Genomic DNA, 19,881 nt, shown 5'->3' with positions numbered 1-19,881 from the left:
GAGTGAACTGTGAAACGGCGAAGAAGGAAGGAAGTGGGGGGAATCAAACGATTCTTAACTCTAGTCCAGAAACGACGTCGTCATTTCATTTAATTTTTTTCACACAGTTAAGAATAAAAACAATGCCGATTTACGTGAAACATCGCCGTTTTGTATAAAAAAATATATTAAAAAAAATTATATCAGCCGTTTTAGCCGACGTCGATTTTGCTTTTTTCTCTTGCCGGTCAATCAATTTTAGCCGTTTCTTGAATTCTGTGGCCAGTCTTCAATAACGATGGTCAGTCCGGCCGGTTCCTGTACGCTCCTATGTAGAGCATAGTGACATGGGTCGTGCTACGTACAGTCCCAGAACTGGGACTCCTTTGCAGTCCGCACGAGTGAAGTCTTAAATTGACTAAATTGCCCTCAAATCAAAACTAAACCCAGAAGAAGAGTTTCATTCAAGGCTTCTGAAATTTGTTTTCCCTCTCTCTGCTTGTCAACTCCATCCTCCACCATCAACCACCTCCTCCACCAAGTTCCTCCAACATCAACGGGACAACCTTGCTGGCCTCATCCGCACGTAAGAATTTTGTTTATAGCTCTTCACTCTCGTTATCATTTCTCGCAAACTTGTGCTCAAATCCTACGAATTAACATCCAACTCAAATCCTATTCAATGGCCATTAATTCTCATAAAATTTCATAATCACCTAATCTGGATACGTAATATATGCGTAAAATATATATAAATTTCTTGCACACTGAAAATATATGCGTAAAATATGAAATATATATAAATTGAAAATATGCGTAAGATTTGGGTAGCATCTTCTGTACATTTGTTGCTTTCAAATCTCAGCACTTGCATTCCAAATTTCCAAGAATCCCCACCACAACATGGTCCAAGACCTGGAACAATCGAGCCTCCTATTCAAGCCGATACCCATCCTTCTCAAACAGCTTTTGGAACTTCAAAGAAATTGGGAAGAGTCATTTGTTGACTTGAAGATTCCAGAGGATTCAAAGAAAGATAAAATTCGGCCTTCCAAAGGGAAAAATTAATCCCGCTAGGCGTTGATATTAATGGTACAAGCATTAATCTTCAATCAGAAAATGAAAGTATCTCCGCAATTTTTGGACTGTGTATGGATTCCCAGAACAACCAGTGTTGCATGGATTCCCTGCTTCATTATATGACTCACTTTTCCGAACCTTGATACTGAGAAGTCAGAAGAGAGAGGGATTAGAAATGTAAAAGTCTCTGGTTCATTGAGAATTTGTACGCTGGTTCAGAATCGTTTCTCAAGGGGACAGCGATGGCGACGACAGTGAAATTGGTGGAGACGAACTTGAGACAGCGACTGAAAAGGGGACTTCAGAACTCAGAAGGGGAAGGATTCGGAAGGATTCGGATCTTCAGAACTCAGGAGGGATATGTAGGCTGGGTGGGGTTTTCAATTTCCCTCTAATGAAATGCAGTGTTTCATTTAAATGAAACACTGCGTTTCATTAAGCTTGCAATCAACAAGAATTATTCTAGTGACATTATTCATTTAAAAAAAAAAAAAAAAAACCTAGACTTTTGGGTGCTTTGGTAATTTTGTTGTTGTTTCCGTACCTTCTGATGTTTTTTACTCGCTCGACTTCGCTGTTGAATGTGCTTGACCGCCTTTTACCAGTGGTACATTCAGTAAATATATCTTTCAGGTTTTCTTGCTTCTTGTGCTTGAACTCTTTAAAGGTCCAGTCAAATTTTCTCCAACCGTAAAATATAGGGAGGGAGGGGATCTCTTGATCATAATATTATTAGCAGTGGATTATCGACTTCCATTGATAAAGCGGCAGATTCAGACCCATAATCCTATTGGGCGGAGTTTCAGTAACATGAATGAAACCAGGGATTCTAATGCTCTTGAGGATGATCATTCTCTTCAAGAATCATCCTTTTCTTCCAAATGCTATAAACCCAGAAGGTTTCTGTTTTTCTTTTCCTTTTGTTTTTTTGGGTGAATAAAAAAAACTCGGACCCATAATTTTGAGGACCGCATATGTTTTGTAGTTACCAATCGAAGATGTTTGAAGTTGCAATGAGGAGGAACACAATAGCAGTGCTGGAGACAGGCGCTGGCAAGACCATGATAGCCGTGATGCTTATCAAAGACATTGCTCAAGCCATCAAGTCTAGTGGCAATAAAAAGTTGATTATTTTCTTGGCTCCCACCGTTCATCTTGTTAATCAGGCATGCTATTTTAATCTAGTTCCCTTTGGCTTGTTTCCCTCCAGGTATATTTCATATTTTCATATGATGGAGATTTATCAATTATTCTCTCTCTCTCTCTCTCTCTCTCATGTTAAAATTAAATAAAGAATTTTATTGCTAACCTAGGGAGTCCACATGCAATCTGGCTGACACATCTGAAAAATGTGGGTTTTGCGTCTGCAGCAATTTGAGTATATTAAAATACATACAAATTTGGAAGTGGGAGACTACTATGGAGCCAAGGGGGTTGACGAATGGAGTTTAAAGTCCTGGGAGAAGGAAATGATTAAGCAGGATGTAAGTTTGCTTCTTGAACAGCTCACAGCATAATATTGATTACCTGTAAATTGAAATACTAACTTTCGTTTCTCTTCGGCCAGTTATTATCTCTGCGCCTTAAGTTGAAATCTCAGTTTGAGCTTCTCGGTTTTAATTTTTTTTAATTGTTCTTTCTTTTTGTGCTTAAGATGCTCTGCCATTTATCACAAGTTCTTCAATATTTACCATTTACTCATGAGAAATCAGTAAATTGAATGTCTTGTGAACTTTGGTTTTTCTGTTTGCCAAAATATATTTAGCAAGCCAAAGTTCTCGAAAAATTCGATCTTACTTGAATCATGCTACACGTCTGTAAATTTTATTTAACTCCTAGATGTACACTTTTATTCTCAATTAAACATTTACCGTGTCATGTTTATGCATATCCTTTGTTTATCTTATAGGTACTAGTTATGACACCCCAGGTTTTTCTGGATGTCTTAAGAAAGGCATTCTTGAGTCTAGAAGCGGTGTGCTTGATGATCATTGATGAATGTCATCGGGCTACTGGTAACCATCCTTATACAAAAATAATGAAGGTCAATATCTTTTATTATCCGGTTTGTTGTTGTGAACTATCTTAAGCAGACTTTTCATTTTTATTTTATAATTAAGAAACATCTCAATGAATCTTTTGTTTTGCTGAAGGAATTTTACCACAAATCTAATGGAAAGCCAAAGATTTTTGGTATGACGGCATCCCCTGTAGTTAGAAAAGGTAAAATATAATGATCTTGTCTACCTCTATGTCATTTGACAATGTAGGTAGGTGCAGTTTCTCTATATTATTCGACTTGCTTGATACTGTGCATCTCTTTGACGTTATTGTCACTGGAAAGCTAATTAGCTTAACAATTTCTCAGTTTCTCCGCATCACTTTCTATTCATTGTATATATCTTTTGGCTGCAGTTAAATAGTTTGCATATTTTAGATCTTTCACATCTGTTGTGAGTTTAATAATATGTCACTTTCTTATATCAATGCTGGTGTGTAAGAAATACAGTCCAAAAGTTTTGGTGGTTCATTGCTAATTGTTCATTATTTAGTGTCTGGTCATGAGATCAATTATTGTATTATTGCATATCAGGTGTCTCTTCTACAGCGGACTGTGAGGATCAAATATCAGAACTTGAAATGATCTTGGATTCCCAGGTACTTACATTCTCAATGGTGATTGTTCTGCACTTAATCATGGGGTAAACTTAGAATACTGATGCTTTCTGGTCTAGATTTATACTGTTGAAGACAGGACAGAAATGGAAGTATATGTGCCATCTGCAAAAGAAACTTGTAGATTTTATGATAAAGCACAGATGCCCAGTCCAGGTTTAAAAGCGAAAATAGAAGCCTTGTGGTCCAAGGTATTTTTGCATTTATATGCATGCATGTTCACCCACAGAAAAACATCTCATTCATTCTTAGCTTTTAGCTTTTAGGCACTAAACTTGTCAGGATACTAATAAAAGAGTATATTTGTTGACAGCATGATGCTTCCTTGTCAGAGTTGCAACAGTCCTTGCAAAGTAGATACAAAGACACGGATGAAAAATTTAAGATGCTGCAAAAGCGGTTGTCCAATGCCCATTCAAAGATTTTGTATTGCCTTGATGATCTCGGTCTCCTTTGTGCTTATGAGGTATGATAAGACTCTAAAAATGTATTAATGAGCAAAGAGGGTTGGAAAAGAAATGTACATGATCTTTTGGAATACCCTTGCACTTACGTTTCCTCCAATTTTTTGAAACTCAAGCTCTCCTAGTTGGCAGACATGCTAGCATTAATGAATTATTACTGTCGTTGTATGGGGTTACTGTACTTTTTTGTCATGCATTTGGTTCTAGTTTTATTCTTTCTATACTATGGTCAAAATGTTGGTTCTTTGTATATTATATTATTTCAACTTTCTATAGGAGTGCAGGCAAAAGGTCACTTAGAGTTCAAGATGGTTATTGTTCATGGAACTATCTTTTTCCTCTAATTTTACGTTTTATATATTATCTTATTTGTTATGTAGGCTGTAAAAGTCTGTCTAGAGAAAGTCCCCAACACCAAAGAAGAGTGTGAGGTTCATGGAGAAAGTTCTTTGCAGTACAGATATTTTCTTGAGGCAGTCTTGTGTATAATTGGAGAATATTTCCCACAAGGTATTCCATCTGCGAGCTTTCTTCTTTTTATTTTTTTTATCCTCAATCCAGGGTTAAAGAGTACCATAAGCTTTATCTGGTTTTCTTACAACCCTGCTGCTAAAAACTTTTGTTTCTTTGTTGTGTACTTCTGGTTGTGATATATCATGTCCATATCACATTTTCCCTACCTTCAATATTTCTGATGTTATCTATAAAAAAAAAAAATTTCTGATGTTGCTGCTGTCACAAATATACTTGTTTTCATCAAGTTCCACGACCCATAAGTTTTAACAGTTTATTGTTATGTGATATAAATTGATAACATTCTGTAGTAGGATTTCCTTACTCAAAATTTTGCAGTAAAAGCTGGTGAGTTATGGATTATTAAACTACCTATATAAAAAAGTAATGGTTTAGTTTTTATTGGCATCGGGTGTCCGGAACAGCGTCCCGACTATTCCCGGGGTTGCACAGACCCTTGGTTAGGAGTTTTCCGCAAGTGCACCTCGGGTAATTCAAGGGGAAAATCCCCCAGTCCAATGGCCCCTAGAGATTGTTTGCACCCAAGGGGATTTGAACCTTAGACCTAGGGGGAGCATACCCCTAAGCCCAGGGCCTTTACCGCTTGAGCCAACCCCTAGGGGTAAGTAATGGTTAATTAAAACTCATTGGAGTATTAAGACTTTGTACACCATCATTGGCTTTTATATACACTATATGTTATTTCCTTGCTTTCCTAAAAGAGAACCTCCTTTTCAATAATGATTAGATAGACCTAGTTTGGTATCTATGGAGTCACTTACATGTTGTATTATGTCATTATTTTCTTGTTTATTTGTTTTTTCCCTTAGCACTTATGTTTTTTATATCAAAAGATTGATTTGTGTTCTTTGTTTTGAAAAGATATTTGACATTAGTTCTTTCTCTTCAGGTGATGAAAATCTTCTGGGTTCAGGCTCTAATTATTCGGAGGCAGTAGATTTGGGCTATGTATCTCCTAAATTATATGAACTTGTTCTAATTTTCCAATCACTTAGGTAATATAACTACTTAACCTGCCATTCTTATTTATAGCATTGTGTAATTTACCATCACATTTTGCGGTTGCAGAGGAGCTGGTCAAGTGCTTTGCCTGATTTTTGTAGAAAGAATTGTTACAGCTAAGGTAATTGAGAGATTTGTGAAGAAAGTTAGCTCTTTATCTCATTTCACGGTTTCATATTTGACTGGGAGTAGTACATCGGCCGACTCACTGCCGCCAAAAATGCAAAAGGAGACATTGGAATCATTTCGTTCCGGAAAGGTGTCTAAACTGTTACATCATAGGATTTGACTTTTTTAGGGTTGTTATTCAATCACCCAATTTTGAATGAGCTAACCCTTCTATTTAGGTCAATTTATTATTTGCAACTGACGTAGTCGAGGAGGGAATTCATGTACCAAATTGCTCCTGTGTGATACGTTTTGACCTGCCCAAGACAGTTCGTAGTTATGTTCAATCTCGGGGACGAGCTCGACAGAATAACTCTGAATTTATTGTGATGCTGGAGAGGTGAGGCCTTCTCTGCTTTACATATTTTCGTCAACCTTCGAAGATTTCATCTTTTTTATTTTGTTTTCTTAAATATATCATTGTGCTAACTACTCGTATGTGTAAAGGGGAAATGTGAAACAAAGAGATCAACTGTTTGACATAATCAGGAGTGAGCGTTCAATGACAGATGCGGCCATAAATAGAGACCCGGATGCATTCATTCTGAAAGCATGTGCTATCAAGGACACAAATGCTTATTATGTGGATGCGACTGGGGCCTCAGTTACTGCAGATTCTAGTGTCAGTCTCATTCATCGATATTGTGAAAAGCTTCCTGGTGACAAGTATGGAAATGTTTTAAACAATTTAAATATAATTTCTTTCATTTTAATTCTCTAATGAAGTAATTTGATATGTAAAAGAATTTAATGCACTGATTCATTGATCATTTTATTTCATATTCAGTCAGTAATTGGTTACTGTATCGCCTAGGTACTTTGTCCCAAAGCCAACTTTTCAGTTTTCCTATCTCGGAGGGTCTTATGAGTGTAAAATGATATTACCTCCTAATGCGGCTTTTCAAACCATAGTTGGTCCCATAAGTCGGAATTCTCAATTAGCAAAGCAGCTTGTATGCTTGGAAGCATGTAAGAAGCTGCATCAAATGGGTGCTTTGGATGATCATCTTCTTCCATCCATTGAACTACCTTCAGAACGAGATATAATTGTAAAAAGCAAAGAATCAGCCTCAGGTGCAGGTATGTGCATGAAACTATTGACCAATTATTTTTTGGTTGTTAGGTATATTGGTCACAAAGATTCTGTTATTCCATGGTTTCAAGGGTACCCTGGGGGTAGTTTATATTCTTGAAAGACATGTATTTGTGTTTGAATCCACTCAAAGTGGAATGCATAGAGAACAGTAAAGTAGACCCTAGGTAAAACACTTGTTTACAGGTTTAAACTTCTTGATGAAATTGTTTGCTATATTTGCCCTTGGACGTACAAAAATAAATGATTCAGCTATTTTGATATACCTTTCATAATTTTTTATTGTAGCATCTAATGGGTTGAAAATATACATTTGGTTGATGTTTTGGATTCAAGTTAATGTTTTGGAAAAAATATTTTTTATTAGACACCAATGGCCCTGCGTGTCTGCTATTTTGTTGTGAACTTTGTTTTTCTATCAAAATATATACCAAGTCATTTTGTTTTTCTCATTTTATTTTCCTTTTTTCTTTGTTTTTGGTGTTTGAAGGAACAACAAAGAGAAAGGAGTTACATGGAACAACTTTCATTCATGCACTATCTGGAACTTGGGGAGAAAAAGATGAAGCCATTTTTCAGGTCTATAAATTTGACTTTTGCTGTAATATTCCTTGGGAGCTGTATTCTGGATTTGTTCTTTTGATTGAGACAAAGCTTGATGATGATGTGGGAAATATTGAGTTGGAACTTTACTTGGTCTCAAAGATGGTAAAGTCTTCTGTATCTTTCTGTGGGCAACTGCGTTTGGAACCAGAACAGGTGCAGGCATTAGCTTGATAATCTATGCGTTGTTTTCTTCTTTTTCTGGGAAATACTTCTAATGCCATTTCCCTTTTTTCCGTCCCAGATGATGAAAGCAAAGCTCTTTCAAGAATTTTTCTTTAATGGTTTGTTTGGAAGGCTTTTTTTTAGATCAAAATCAGCTGGAGCACAGAGAGAATTTTTACTTCAGAAAGAAACAAAATCACTATGGAACACATCAAATATGTATTTACTTTTACCTCTGGAAAACACTTCAAGCCCTGAGCCTTACCGAATAAATTGGATGGGGATAAACTCTTGTGTTTCTGCAGTTGAAATTTTGAAGAAAGGTGCATTGTTAGGTGCTGAGCGTTTTAATGGCGAGACAGGAAGTTTAGCACCTTGTATAAACGGTTTTCTTGAGACAAAACGCAACAGTGCTGATTTTATACACTTGGCTAACAATTTGGTTGACATAAACAATCTTAAAGATATGGTAGTTCTGGCAATTCACACCGGAAAAATCTACTCTGTTGTTAAGATTATGAGTAATACATCTGCTGAGAGTCCGTTTGATGGAAGCACTGACACTGCCCCATCAGAATATACTAGTTTTGCTGAGTACTTCAACAAAAAGTAGGTTATTCACCACCCTGGAGGATGTTCTGTGATGATCACACTTTTTCTCCACTGTATATAGTTTTCATAGATAACACTTATCCTGATCAGGTATGGGATCGCGCTGATGTACCCAGGACAGCCTTTGTTGCAGTTAAAACAAAGTCATAACCCACACAACCTTCTTGTGAACTTTGGTGATGAAGGTTTGCTACTTTGCTTGCTTGAGATTTGATAATCCAATAGCTTTTATCAGCATACCTAAATTACACACAAGTTACTACCTTTTTTTTTTTTATTTTTTTTGGTAGGTTCGAACCCAGGTTTTCCATTTGGAGAACTGGGTCATATGCCATCAGGGGTTTTTTCCCCTGGCTGGGTAAGTTAGACAAGTTGGCATAGTACAAAGATCACATGGATTTCTGTTTGAACTTGCTTCAGTAGATCTGTCGCATCCGATCTAGCAATGCTGTGGCACTTTTTGTATGGTCAGTTTCTGATATTTTCTCGCAACTGAGCAGGCACTAATGGCAATACATTGGAAGCTGGTGTGCTTATCAAAAAGCCATACATACATGTTCATATGCCACCAGAGCTTTTGATCAGAATTGATCTTTCCAGAGAAGTTTTGAGATCATTTTACTTACTACCATCTGTGATGTACCGTCTAGAATCCCTGATGTTAGCCAGCCAGCTTAGAGGAGAGATTGATAGATGTTCTAGCAACTTTCATATTTCAAGCACATTGGTCTGCGCCATTAGTTGGTTATTCCCGCAATTTATCTATTTACTTTGAATCCTATGGTATGTTTAATCTAATTAACATTTTTGTAATTAGATTCTAGAAGCTCTAACAACACTAAGATGTTGTGAGAACTTTTCAATGGAGCGTTTAGAGTTGCTTGGGGATTCAGTTCTGAAGTATGCTGTGAGCTGTCACCTCTTTCTTAATTATCCTGAGAAACATGAGGGACAATTAACTGCTCGACGCTCATGGGCTGTTTGTAATGCAACCCTCCATAAATTGGGAACAGCTCACAAGTTGCAGGTATTTGAACATATATCTGCATCTATTCTTTATGTCTGTTTAACGTGTTTCTATAACACTTACTAGTACAAATGAACTTAACTTCTGGCCTCTCTTTAATTACACAATATGTGCAGTATCAGTTTTTATATGCTTGTATCAGAAGATTTTTTAGACAACCTTTTCTTTTCCATTTTTACAAGTGACCAACTTGAAATCTCACGTTATGGCAAGGTCCTATATAATATCTCATTATTTTTTATGTTAAAAATGGTTATGTATTAGTGAAAGACTATTTAGATGTCAATTAGTTTTGGGTTTGATAATTATAAAAAAAAAATAGTTTTGGGTTTGAGGTCAACACCCCTCCCCCCCTTTAAAAAAAGCTAATATAATTATCAAACCCAAAACTAATTGACACATCTTACTTGGTGCAAGTGAACCCTTTTTTTTAACCCTGTGAGTTTTTTTGTTTTTAACTGGTTTGCCATTTCTATCTGAGGCTTTTGCTGACTTCAAACTGGCTTACACACCATGATGAGTTTGAGTGACAATGCAGGGATATATACGTGACAGTGCATTTGATCCTCGCCGTTGGGTTGCTCCAGGACAGCGTTCTCTACGGCCTGTTCCTTGTAAGTGCGGGGTGGATACTTTAGAAGTGCCTTTGGATGGAAAATTCCAAACCAAAGACCCAAAGATTGTGGTTGGAAAGTGCTGTGATAGGGGACATAGATGGATGGGTTCAAAAACCATTGCTGATTGTGTTGAAGCCCTTATCGGAGCATACTACTATGGCGGTGGATTAGTTGCTGCAGTTCATATAATGAAATGGCTTGGAATTGATGCTGAACTTGATCCCTCATTGGTTGCTCAAGCAATCACTACTGCATCTCTACGAGCATATGTCCCAAAGACCAATGAGATTGCAACCCTAGAGTCAAAGCTTCAGTATAAATTTTCTGTCAAGGGTCTTTTACAAGAGGCTATAACACATGCAACTGAGCAAGAACAGGGAGTTAGCTACTGTTACCAGGTACCAATGGAAGTTCCCAGCAGAATTGATTGTATTTATTCATTTTCTTTTGCCATCCTCTTAAACTATCTTCTCGATAACCCCCTTTTACGCCTTCTTAAAATATCCTTTTCAAATGTCTGTAGAAAAGTGTATTTGTAAATTTTGAAGTCAGCAATTCACTAATAGTTTTGGAACCCATTTTCCTGGCACACTAATATATCTGAAAGCATTTGCTGATTGTAGTGGATTTCAAAATACATTTGTATGACAAGATATTGAACATGAAATAAGCAAGAGTTCTATATATATTCTGTCTTTTTAACTCAAGTTTTTGACAGCGGCTTGAATTTCTTGGTGACTCGGTGTTGGATCTGCTCATTACATGGCATCTCTTTCAGAGCCACCCAGATATTGATCCGGGAGAGTTGACCGACTTGCGTTCAGCTTCAGTTAATAACGAAAATTTTGCTCAAGTTGCTGTCAGACGAAACCTTCAACAGCATCTTCAACACCACTCAGGTTCACTTCTAAGTCAGATAACAGAATATGTAAAGTTTATTTCTGAACCTCATACCAGTAGATCACTCCAAGGCACAAAAGGTCCTAAGGTTAGTTCTTATGTTTATTATATTAGCCTTTCTTTCTTTTAAATGTCAATTTGGATGAGTACAATTTGTATACTTTATATCCTGTCACATCCTTTTCTTTTGGAATGGTGTGATACTATATAGAAACACACTGCAAAATGCACAGGAGGGCCATTATTTTTATACTTGCGAATAATTTATTGATGATCATCTTTTGCTGTGACAGGCTCTTGGAGACATGGTGGAAAGCATTGCAGGGGCAATACTAATTGACACGAAGCTTAATATTGATGAAGTGTGGAGAATATACGAGCCACTGTTATCTCCAATTGTGACCCCCGATAAACTTGAACTGCCTCCACTACGTAAACTGAATGAACTATGTGATTCTCTTGGGTATTTTATAAAAGAAAAGTGCATAAAGAAGGGAGATACGGTGCATGCCGAGCTTAGTTTACAGCTGAAGGATGCCCTTTTGATTGGACGGGGTTGTGAGCGGAGCCGAAAAGCTGCTAAAGGAGAAGCAGCATGTCAATTATTGAAGGAACTGGAGGTTTGTTGGTGCTTCTTTAAATGGCTTTTTAGGCTTTTCCAAGAACCGAACCAAATTAGTACTTAAATTTTTTGTGGGTGGGTCGACCTTCTTTCATTTTTTAATAATTAAGATACATTTATCAGATGAAAGTCCTAGAAACTATAAATAGAAAAGGTGACACTATTGTGGACCACCATCCTGTACAAGGCAGGTTCAACTTCCATAGTAGTGATAGAATATTTTATCTGAATGTTTTTGTAAGTCTGGACTAATAAGCGCACATAAATCTAGTTTGTCGTCAAGTGGGTCACAAATACATTTTCTGAAGTGCCATATATCTCAGAATCTCACGACTTTCTTTATCATCCAACATTTCTAATGCAAAACTTGTAAATGCAACAGAATAGAGGAATTTCTTGCTCCCGAAGTGCTTCCCAGAAGAGAAAACTGGATTCTGAACACCATAGTGATTCCTCAGCTTTCGACATGGACATTGATTTGGACAATCAAATAAGTGACAAAAATTCTTCAGAACCCAATAAAAAGCTCAAAATAAATGAAGTTCAATTACCTGTAGAGTCAAATACAGTTTCTTCCCCTGCCAACAATTGGTCTGAAAAAGCCTGCATACCCAACAATGGCACCCCAGGTTTGCACTATCCATGTGTTCTTTGTCTCAATTTGATTGTAAGAGCATTCTATATTCATATTTAGGTTGGTGCGCATGTGCATGGCATTACAGCTTTTGCATTACAATTTATTCGTACCTGAAGTATGATTTTAGTCCCTAAATTGTGTTAGATTCCTATTTCATCCTTGAATTATCGGTTATTTTGAATTAGTCTTTATAATTGTACAAGTAATTGAGTTACTCTTTCATTACCATATTCTCATCATGTGAATGGCCGTTGCTGATAGGGAAAACGTGCTATACATATATCCTTATCATATTGGCAAAATGTATTGTCACATTTTGTTCTCACAAAATCAAAATATATCAACATGATTCAACTTTTTTTTTTGATAATTAAAAAGATATATTGCTCAAAGAATAGGCCTAGCCCAGTATTTACAATATCGGACCCTGATTAAGAGGGCGCCAAAGAGACAAGAAAATCATGAAGGACCATGCCATTAAAATCAACTGCAATAGCCCAAGTACAAAGACTGCTATAAAATAATGCTAACAGTTCCTCTAGCGATCTCTCCTTGTCTTCAAACGTCCGCGCATTTCGTTCCTGCCATAGACACCACAAGATACACATTGGGATCATCTTCCAAACCCTTTTAATCTGATGTATACCTCCAATGTTTGGCCAACTAGCCAGCACTGCCACCACTTTCTCCGGCATGACCCACGCCAATTCAACCCTACTAAGTACCTCATACCATAAAGCCCTGCAATCACACAATGCAACAGAAGATGGTCTACCGATTCACCCCCACACTTGCACATACAACACCAATCTACTAAAATAACCCTCCGCTTCCTCAAATTATCAATCGTGAGTATTTTATCCAACGATGCTGTCCACACGAAGAAAAGAACTTTAGGGGGCGCCTTATTCCTCCAAAGCCTTCTCCACGGAAATTGAGTACTTGGCTCATGGGAGAGAGCTTTATAAAAAGACCGAACCGAGAATGCACCTTTTCCATCCGGTAACCACCATAACCCATCTTCTTGTTGATTGCTTGGCTTCACAGAATACAAAAGCCTATAAAAATCTGCCAAGCTGTCCATCTCCCAATCCTGTATTGCCCTACTAAAGCTAATATTCCATTGAAATTGCCCCCCCAACATCTCCATAACCTCCGCCACTAAAGCTTCTTTAGCACTTGCAATTTGAAATAGAGGAGGAAAACGATCTTGTAAAGCATTATCACCACACCATATATCTTTCCAGAATTTAATCCTAGAGCCATCACCCAACTGAATACGGGTTTGTCGAAGAAAAACCTCCCAACCTCTTCTAATGTGTTTCCACAAGCCCACTCCATAAGTTCCTCTAACTTCTTTTGTGCTCCAACCCCCCCCTGACTCACCATATTTGCACCTTATCACCTCTCTCCACAATGCATCCGGTTCATGACTATATCTCCACAGCCATTTACCGAGTAGCGCTCTATTGAAGGTCCTCACATTTCTAATGCCCAGACCACCTTGAGATATAGGGCGACATACTATCTCCCACTTGACCAGGTGAAATTTGAACTCATCCCCCAAACCTCCCCACAAAAAATTGCGTTGAAGTGTCTCAATTCTGTGCGCCACATTTGCAGGTATAGGAAATAATGAAAGGAAATAGGTTGGTAGATTTGAGAGTGTACTCTTAATCAGTGTGAGTCTACCGCCTTTCGACAAATACAGTCTCTTCCAGCTTGCTAATCTCTTCTCAATCTTCTCAATCACTGACTCCCATAAGGAGGGTGTCCGTGCTCTTACCCCCAACGGAAGCCCCAAATACGTCAACGGTAGAGAAGCTACCTTGCAACCCAACGTACTCGCCAGTTGTCGAACATTTGGAACCATACCAATTGGCACCAATTCGGATTTGTCGAAATTCACTTTTAACCCGGAAACTGCTTCGAAACACAATAGTACTGCCTTTAACGTACGCACCTGACTTTGCTCTGGCTCGCAAAACACTAGAGTATCATCTGCAAACAATAAATGGGATATGTTGATGACCCCTCTATCCGGGGTTCCCATGGAAAAACCCTCCAAATAGCCATTATTCGTCAAAGCCGAAATCATCCTGCCTAGTCCTTCCATCACAACAACAAATAACAGAGGCTACAACGGATCGCCTTGTCTCAGACCTCGCGTGCTATGAAAAAAACCTGTTGGTATGGTGAAGCTGTGATGGGTCTTAAAAGAGAAGTGGTGGTTGAGTCCAAATTATTTACGTTAGTTAAGGAATGTGATTCTGTTTGCATTACAGAGAAGGGGTGAAAGAGGAAGCAAGAACTTCTGATTGAGAAGAGTACAGCCCAATGGCTTGTGAAGTCTTTGGAGGCATGTTCAAGTGGGACGAAGCAGGTCTTCTATAGTACCATTAGAGAGGGTGGTTGTTGTTATTTAGCACAGAAGTGTTATAACAGCAAGGGATATTACTTAGTGGTGGCTGAATACAAGGAGGGGGGGAGGAGAAGCTTCATTCTCATTCCGGAAGGTCAGGAAGGGAGAGGTTGGAGAAGGGTGAAGGAAGCTCTGGTGGAATGTGTGCAGGAGGGGAGTTTGAGGGGTGGTCATTACGGTGGAGTATATCGGAGACCACAGGTGGAGACGAGGCACTCGTACAAGGAGGCACTGTTACACTCGAGACCATGGCGTGAGGAGAATGGAGAAGGTGGTGGGGGTTGGACCTCTGACAGTCGCGCGCCTCGAGTCTCAAACGACATACAAAGGACTGATCGTGGCAGAGACGAGGTGCAAGTACTACGCTGGGTAGTTGAAGACCTGCAGGGCCAAATGAGGAATTTGTAGAGAGAAATGGAGGACGTACGTAGGGTGGTCGGGCGTAATATGAAGGGGATTTGTAGGGGGAAGGAGCTGCAGGGGCCGGGCTTTGCTGGTAAGCCCAACGTTGGTAAACGTAGGTGGAGGCGTGTGAATGGGCCGAAAGTGCTGGGCCAAAATGGGCCTCAGCCCATTGGTTCAGTTTCGGATGGGTCGCGACCCAGAGACCCGAAGCCTTGCGAAGACGGTCCTAGGGCTTCGCCTACTGGTGCGTCTGGTGCGCACTGTACACCGCGCAACTCGCCGTCGCAGGGGGGGATATCGGCCGATCAGAGAGTGCCGATGACGATAGCTAACTCCGACGAAGGTGTGCAGACGCGGGAAATTAGGCACGAAGTGGGTTGTTCTGCGACAGGTCCTGCGATAGGCTCGGGAGGGTCACCGCGGGAGATTGGGGGCCAGACAACGCCGATGAAGGGAAATGAGGTGTCCCAGATTCCGACGAACTCGTTCACGCTTATTTCTGAGGATACCGAAAAGGATGGGGCTTTTACTGACTGTGAAACAGAAGGATCTCCATCTGAAAAGGATGGGGCGTCTTCTGATGATGAAAATGATCAGGCTATAGTAGACATGGTGGAAGTTACGGGGGTGGAAGAGACTCGAGGTACATCAATGGATCACAGGGAGGGTGAACCAGTTCCGTTAAATTTTATGTTCCCTATGCACACTGGAGTTTCAGATTGGGTTTTTAGGAAGGTTACTGAAATTCAAAAAGTTGTGGGATTGGAATATGAAGGATATGAAGATCAGTTCATGGCCTTGCTCACGGCTATTGAGGTGGGGCACTAGCAACATAGGAAACTTGGTACAAAAAAACAGCGGGAACTCAAGAGGTTGATGTGGTCGTTGAACACTGAGGGGAGTTCTAGTAGGAGTAGGTCGAAAGGGAAGGGGCTGACCATGTCTCCATGAGACCCAAAATAATATCGTGGAATGTTCGTGGGCTCAATGAGGCTAACAAACGTCTTCAGATAAGAAATTTGCTTCGGGAGTGGAAGGCGGATATTGTTTGTTTACAAGAGACGAAGTTAAAGATTATCGATAGGAGACTTGTGAGAAGTTTATGGAGTTGTGCACACGTTGATTGGGTTTATTTGGCTTCCAATGGGGCGTCAGGAGGTATAGTGCTAATGTGGGATAGAAGAGTAGTGGAGATAGTAGAGGAATTCATAGGAAGGTATGCAGTAGCGTGCTCTTTTAAGAGTATTGCAGATAACTTCTTGTGGGCATTTGCAGGTGTATATGGCCCAAATATGGACAGTAATAGAGTATTGTTGTGGGAAGAATTAGCCGGAATACACAGCTGGTGGAACCTCCCATGGTGTATAGGGGGCGATTTTAATGTTACTAGATTCCCGAGTGAGTCATCCGGAAATAGAAGAGGACGTCCAGCTATGGTAGAATTTTCAGCATGCATCTTTGACTTGAATTTGGTAGATTTGCCTCTTGCTGGGGGTCCTGCCACGTGGGCTAACAACCAAAGTTGGTCTAGGCTGGATCGCTTCTTAATTTCGCCAGATTGGGAATGTCATTTCCCAGATGTTTGGCAAAAGCATATGCCTCGTATTAGCTCAGATCACTGGCCTATTTTGCTTGACTGTGGTGGCCTCCGAGGAGGGCAAAGGTACTTTAAATTTGAAAACATGTGGCTAAAATCTGATGGTTTTGTTGAAAGAGTAAGGCAGTGGTGGTCCTCGTATCAGCTTCAAGGTACCCCTAGCTTCATCTTGGCGGGTAAATTGAGAATGTTGAAAAAAGATTTGAAGTTGTGGAACAGGCAATTCTTTGGTGATGTAGGTGAAAACAAGAAAGGCAAGTTGAGAGAGATACAAGAACTTGAGAGACTCCAAGAAACTAGATCCCTTACTTCGGATGAAGTAGCTCGGAAGACTTTGTTGGATGCGGAGTTAGAGAGAATTATCTTATCTGAAGAGACTTCTTGGAGGCAAAAGTCAAGAGCATTGTGGCTAAGAGAAGGTGACCGCAGCACAAAGTTTTTCCATCGTGTAGCAAATTCCCATAGGAGAAACAACAACATTGAGATGTTGAGAATTGAAGGTGAGGAGTGCAGAGAAGACCATGTTATTCATGACCATATAGTTGGCTTTTATGAGCAACTACTAACTGAACCCGCTAGTTGGCGGCCGTCTCTTGATGGCTTGGTATTTGATTCTATTGGTCTGACTGATGTGTCTTGTTTAGAGAGGGCTTTCGAGGAAGAGGAGGTTGTTGAAGTAGTGAGGAAAATGGCTAAGGATAAAGCTCCAGGGCCAGATGGGTTCTCTATGGGTTTCTTTCAAGAATGTTGGGACGTTATTAAGGAAGACATTATGAAGGTGTTTCAAGAACTCTTTGTAGTCGGTAAATTTGAGAAAAGCTTAAATAATACATTCCTCGCGTTGATTCCAAAGAAGGTGGGGGCAAGTGAGGTTAAGGATTTCCGTCCCATTAGTCTGGTAAGTGGAGTTTACAAGATTATTTCCAAAGTGTTAGCAAACCGGTTAAGTGAGGTGGTGGGGAAGATTATAACAAAGCCTCAAAATGCCTTTGTAAAAGGTAGACAAATCTTAGATGCGGCACTTATTGCTAATGAATGCTTAGATAGCAAAATGAGGGCAGGCTCAACAGGGATCATCTGTAAGTTAGATATGGAGAAGGCGTACGATCATGTCAACTGTGATTTCCTTCTCTACCTACTAGGGAGATGTGGGTTTGGAGAGAGGTGGATAACATGGATTCGTTGGTGAAATGCATAAAATCAATATGGATCCCAAATCTGTGTCACGTGTCCCCAACACATGCCCCCATACATTTATTATTATAAGACTCATATCATGAAGCATGCCAGGTCAGCATTGTTAGGGCATGGGCACCAAATATTTTATTGCATGAACAATTGTCGCTCACATCATGACAGTCAGATAGTAGAGGCATTTTTAAAAACTGTGAGGACTGAATTGAAACAATTCATTGTTTCAGGAAAAGTTTGGGATCTGACACCAAAAAATACATTGTGATCTCCAATGTCCATGTAATGTATCTCAATAGGTTATGACTTGTTAAAAAAAAAAAAGTATCTCAATAGGTTATGATTTGTGACCAGTTTGTGCTCAAAGGAATCATACCCGGCTTATAAGGGTATGTTTACACAAAACATTGTGACCTCAATAACTATTGCTCGCACAGTAACTGTAAGATGAGGTAAGGATAATATGAAGGCGTCTTTAGTACTCTAGCGACACAACCGAAGAAGAAAATGATGGTTTATAAAAGAAATTAGAGTAAACCAACTTAGAATCTGACACATAGTTCAACCAAAAAGTCATATTTTAAATATTTCTCTTCTCATTCCCTTTTTATCTGCCCATAAGCTGCGTTGCCCCCCTTCTTCTATTTAAACTGTTATGTGATCAAGTTTATAATTGTTCACATCACTGCCTGTGCTGATATTGAACTTGCATACATTAGGTTGTTCTTTCTTTAGTTAACCAAACTGGAATTCAGAGGATTTATAACTTTGCAAAAAAGAACGAGATGTGCTTACAATTGAAGTGTAGTGCTATATTTATGAATTTAGTTCATAATAAAGTTTCAAATTGTTGTCAAACTCGAGAACCACAGATATTTCCCTTCATACAAGATGTGATTCCAATATCTAAAATTTAAATGTGGAAAATTTCCATTGTTGACTATACAGTTATTGAACCACATTAGCATTTCATTATTCTTGTTGGGCACTGATATTTCTTCTTATTCATCTTATGAGACGATTGTGGAGTCGCTATCTAAGCTCACATACTTGCACTTATACCTTTATTATAACTTGGATCAAGAATTATTGTTTAATGCTATGTGTTCTTGTTTGCAGTCATTGCTTCGATCAAAATGAAGAAAGGAGGACCCCGGACCTCTCTTTACGAATTATGTAAGAAAGTACAGTGGCCAATGCCTACATTTGATACGACAGAAAGTAAATCAAGGTTAGCCAAGCCAATAGAATCCAATCCTTGCAAGACTTTGTGTTGTTAAATTATGCTTGGCCTTTTATCTCAACTATTTTGCCTGCTGCTGCTGCAGAACTCCAATCGAACTCGGCGAAGGCTCCGAAAAAAGGACGGGGTTTAGCAGTTTTGTATCAAGAATAAACTTGCACATACCTGAATTTGGCAGCATCGAATGCACAGGAGATGCTAGAGCTGATAAAAAGAGTTCACTTGACTCTGCGGCGCTTGTCATGCTTTATGAGCTTCAACGACGTGGAAAAGTCATCATAGGTGGCTCCTAATTTGTCTAATACCTCAAATTTTAAGAATAATATCATCTTCTTAAATTAGAGCAATTAGGCAGCAGGCTAGCTAGTCAGGCAACCTCATATTATATATAATCTCTTTCATATGATATTAATTTCATGTTCATCTTCTTTTTAGGGTCGATTTGGATTAAGAGATGCTCTCGATCTATCTCATTTCATATCATCATTACAATTTTCACAAATTCTCATATAAAATATAATAAAATAATTTATTTTTTTCAAATTTTAAAATAATAATAATATTAAAAAATAATATTCTAATAATATTTTATTTAATTTTTAACTGTATCTCAACTCACTATTCAAATCTAATCTTAGAGTTACGACACTCTTCATCTTAGTTTTCTTTTATCCTCAGTCGCACTTGTCGATTAGAGACATTTTAAATAGATTTCGACATAACAAACTTATTTACAAGCCTCCTTATTCATACACATGACATACCTTTGATGTAGAAGCTCCACCGTTCTAATAACCAGTCCGTGCACAATTCAATTTTTTTTAAAAAAACCGCCAATTATAAC

At 38.9% G+C, this 19,881-nt stretch overlaps 1 protein-coding gene across 1 annotated transcript; it reads left to right on the top strand.

The window, feature by feature from the left end:
- The first annotated feature begins 1,737 nt into the window (after window positions 1-1,737).
- Window positions 1,738-19,471, top strand: LOC108996299 (endoribonuclease Dicer homolog 3a). The gene is made up of 25 exons (XM_018972116.2): window positions 1,738-1,958; window positions 2,045-2,225; window positions 2,430-2,543; window positions 2,969-3,103; window positions 3,213-3,282; window positions 3,653-3,717; window positions 3,795-3,926; window positions 4,049-4,201; window positions 4,580-4,709; window positions 5,623-5,728; window positions 5,802-5,994; window positions 6,083-6,243; window positions 6,351-6,569; window positions 6,718-6,983; window positions 7,487-7,755; window positions 7,844-8,373; window positions 8,467-8,561; window positions 8,877-9,103; window positions 9,194-9,403; window positions 9,942-10,418; window positions 10,739-11,008; window positions 11,214-11,540; window positions 11,925-12,171; window positions 18,914-19,025; window positions 19,123-19,471. Exons 1-25 carry the CDS (start codon window positions 1,870-1,872, stop codon window positions 19,328-19,330), a joined length of 4,986 nt encoding a protein of 1,661 aa, XP_018827661.2. The 5' UTR covers window positions 1,738-1,869; the 3' UTR covers window positions 19,331-19,471.
- The last annotated feature ends 410 nt before the right edge of the window (window positions 19,472-19,881 follow it).

The sequence above is a fragment of the Juglans regia genome, chromosome 5 (assembly GCF_001411555.2).
Source record: "Juglans regia cultivar Chandler chromosome 5, Walnut 2.0, whole genome shotgun sequence".
Lineage (NCBI taxonomy): Eukaryota > Viridiplantae > Streptophyta > Magnoliopsida > Fagales > Juglandaceae > Juglans > Juglans regia.
The sequence above is the reverse complement of the archived record's forward strand: the minus strand, read 5'-3'. Positions and strand labels throughout refer to the sequence as shown.

Coding starts and splice junctions, on each gene's coding strand:
- LOC108996299 (XM_018972116.2), top strand. CDS start 1,870: ATGAATGAAACCAGGGATTCTAATGCTCTTGAGGATGATCATTCTCTT. Junction 3,104..3,212: donor CTTATACAAAAATAATGAAG/GTCAATATCTTT, acceptor GTTTTGCTGAAG/GAATTTTACCACAAATCTAA. Junction 10,419..10,738: donor GAGTTAGCTACTGTTACCAG/GTACCAATGGAA, acceptor AGTTTTTGACAG/CGGCTTGAATTTCTTGGTGA.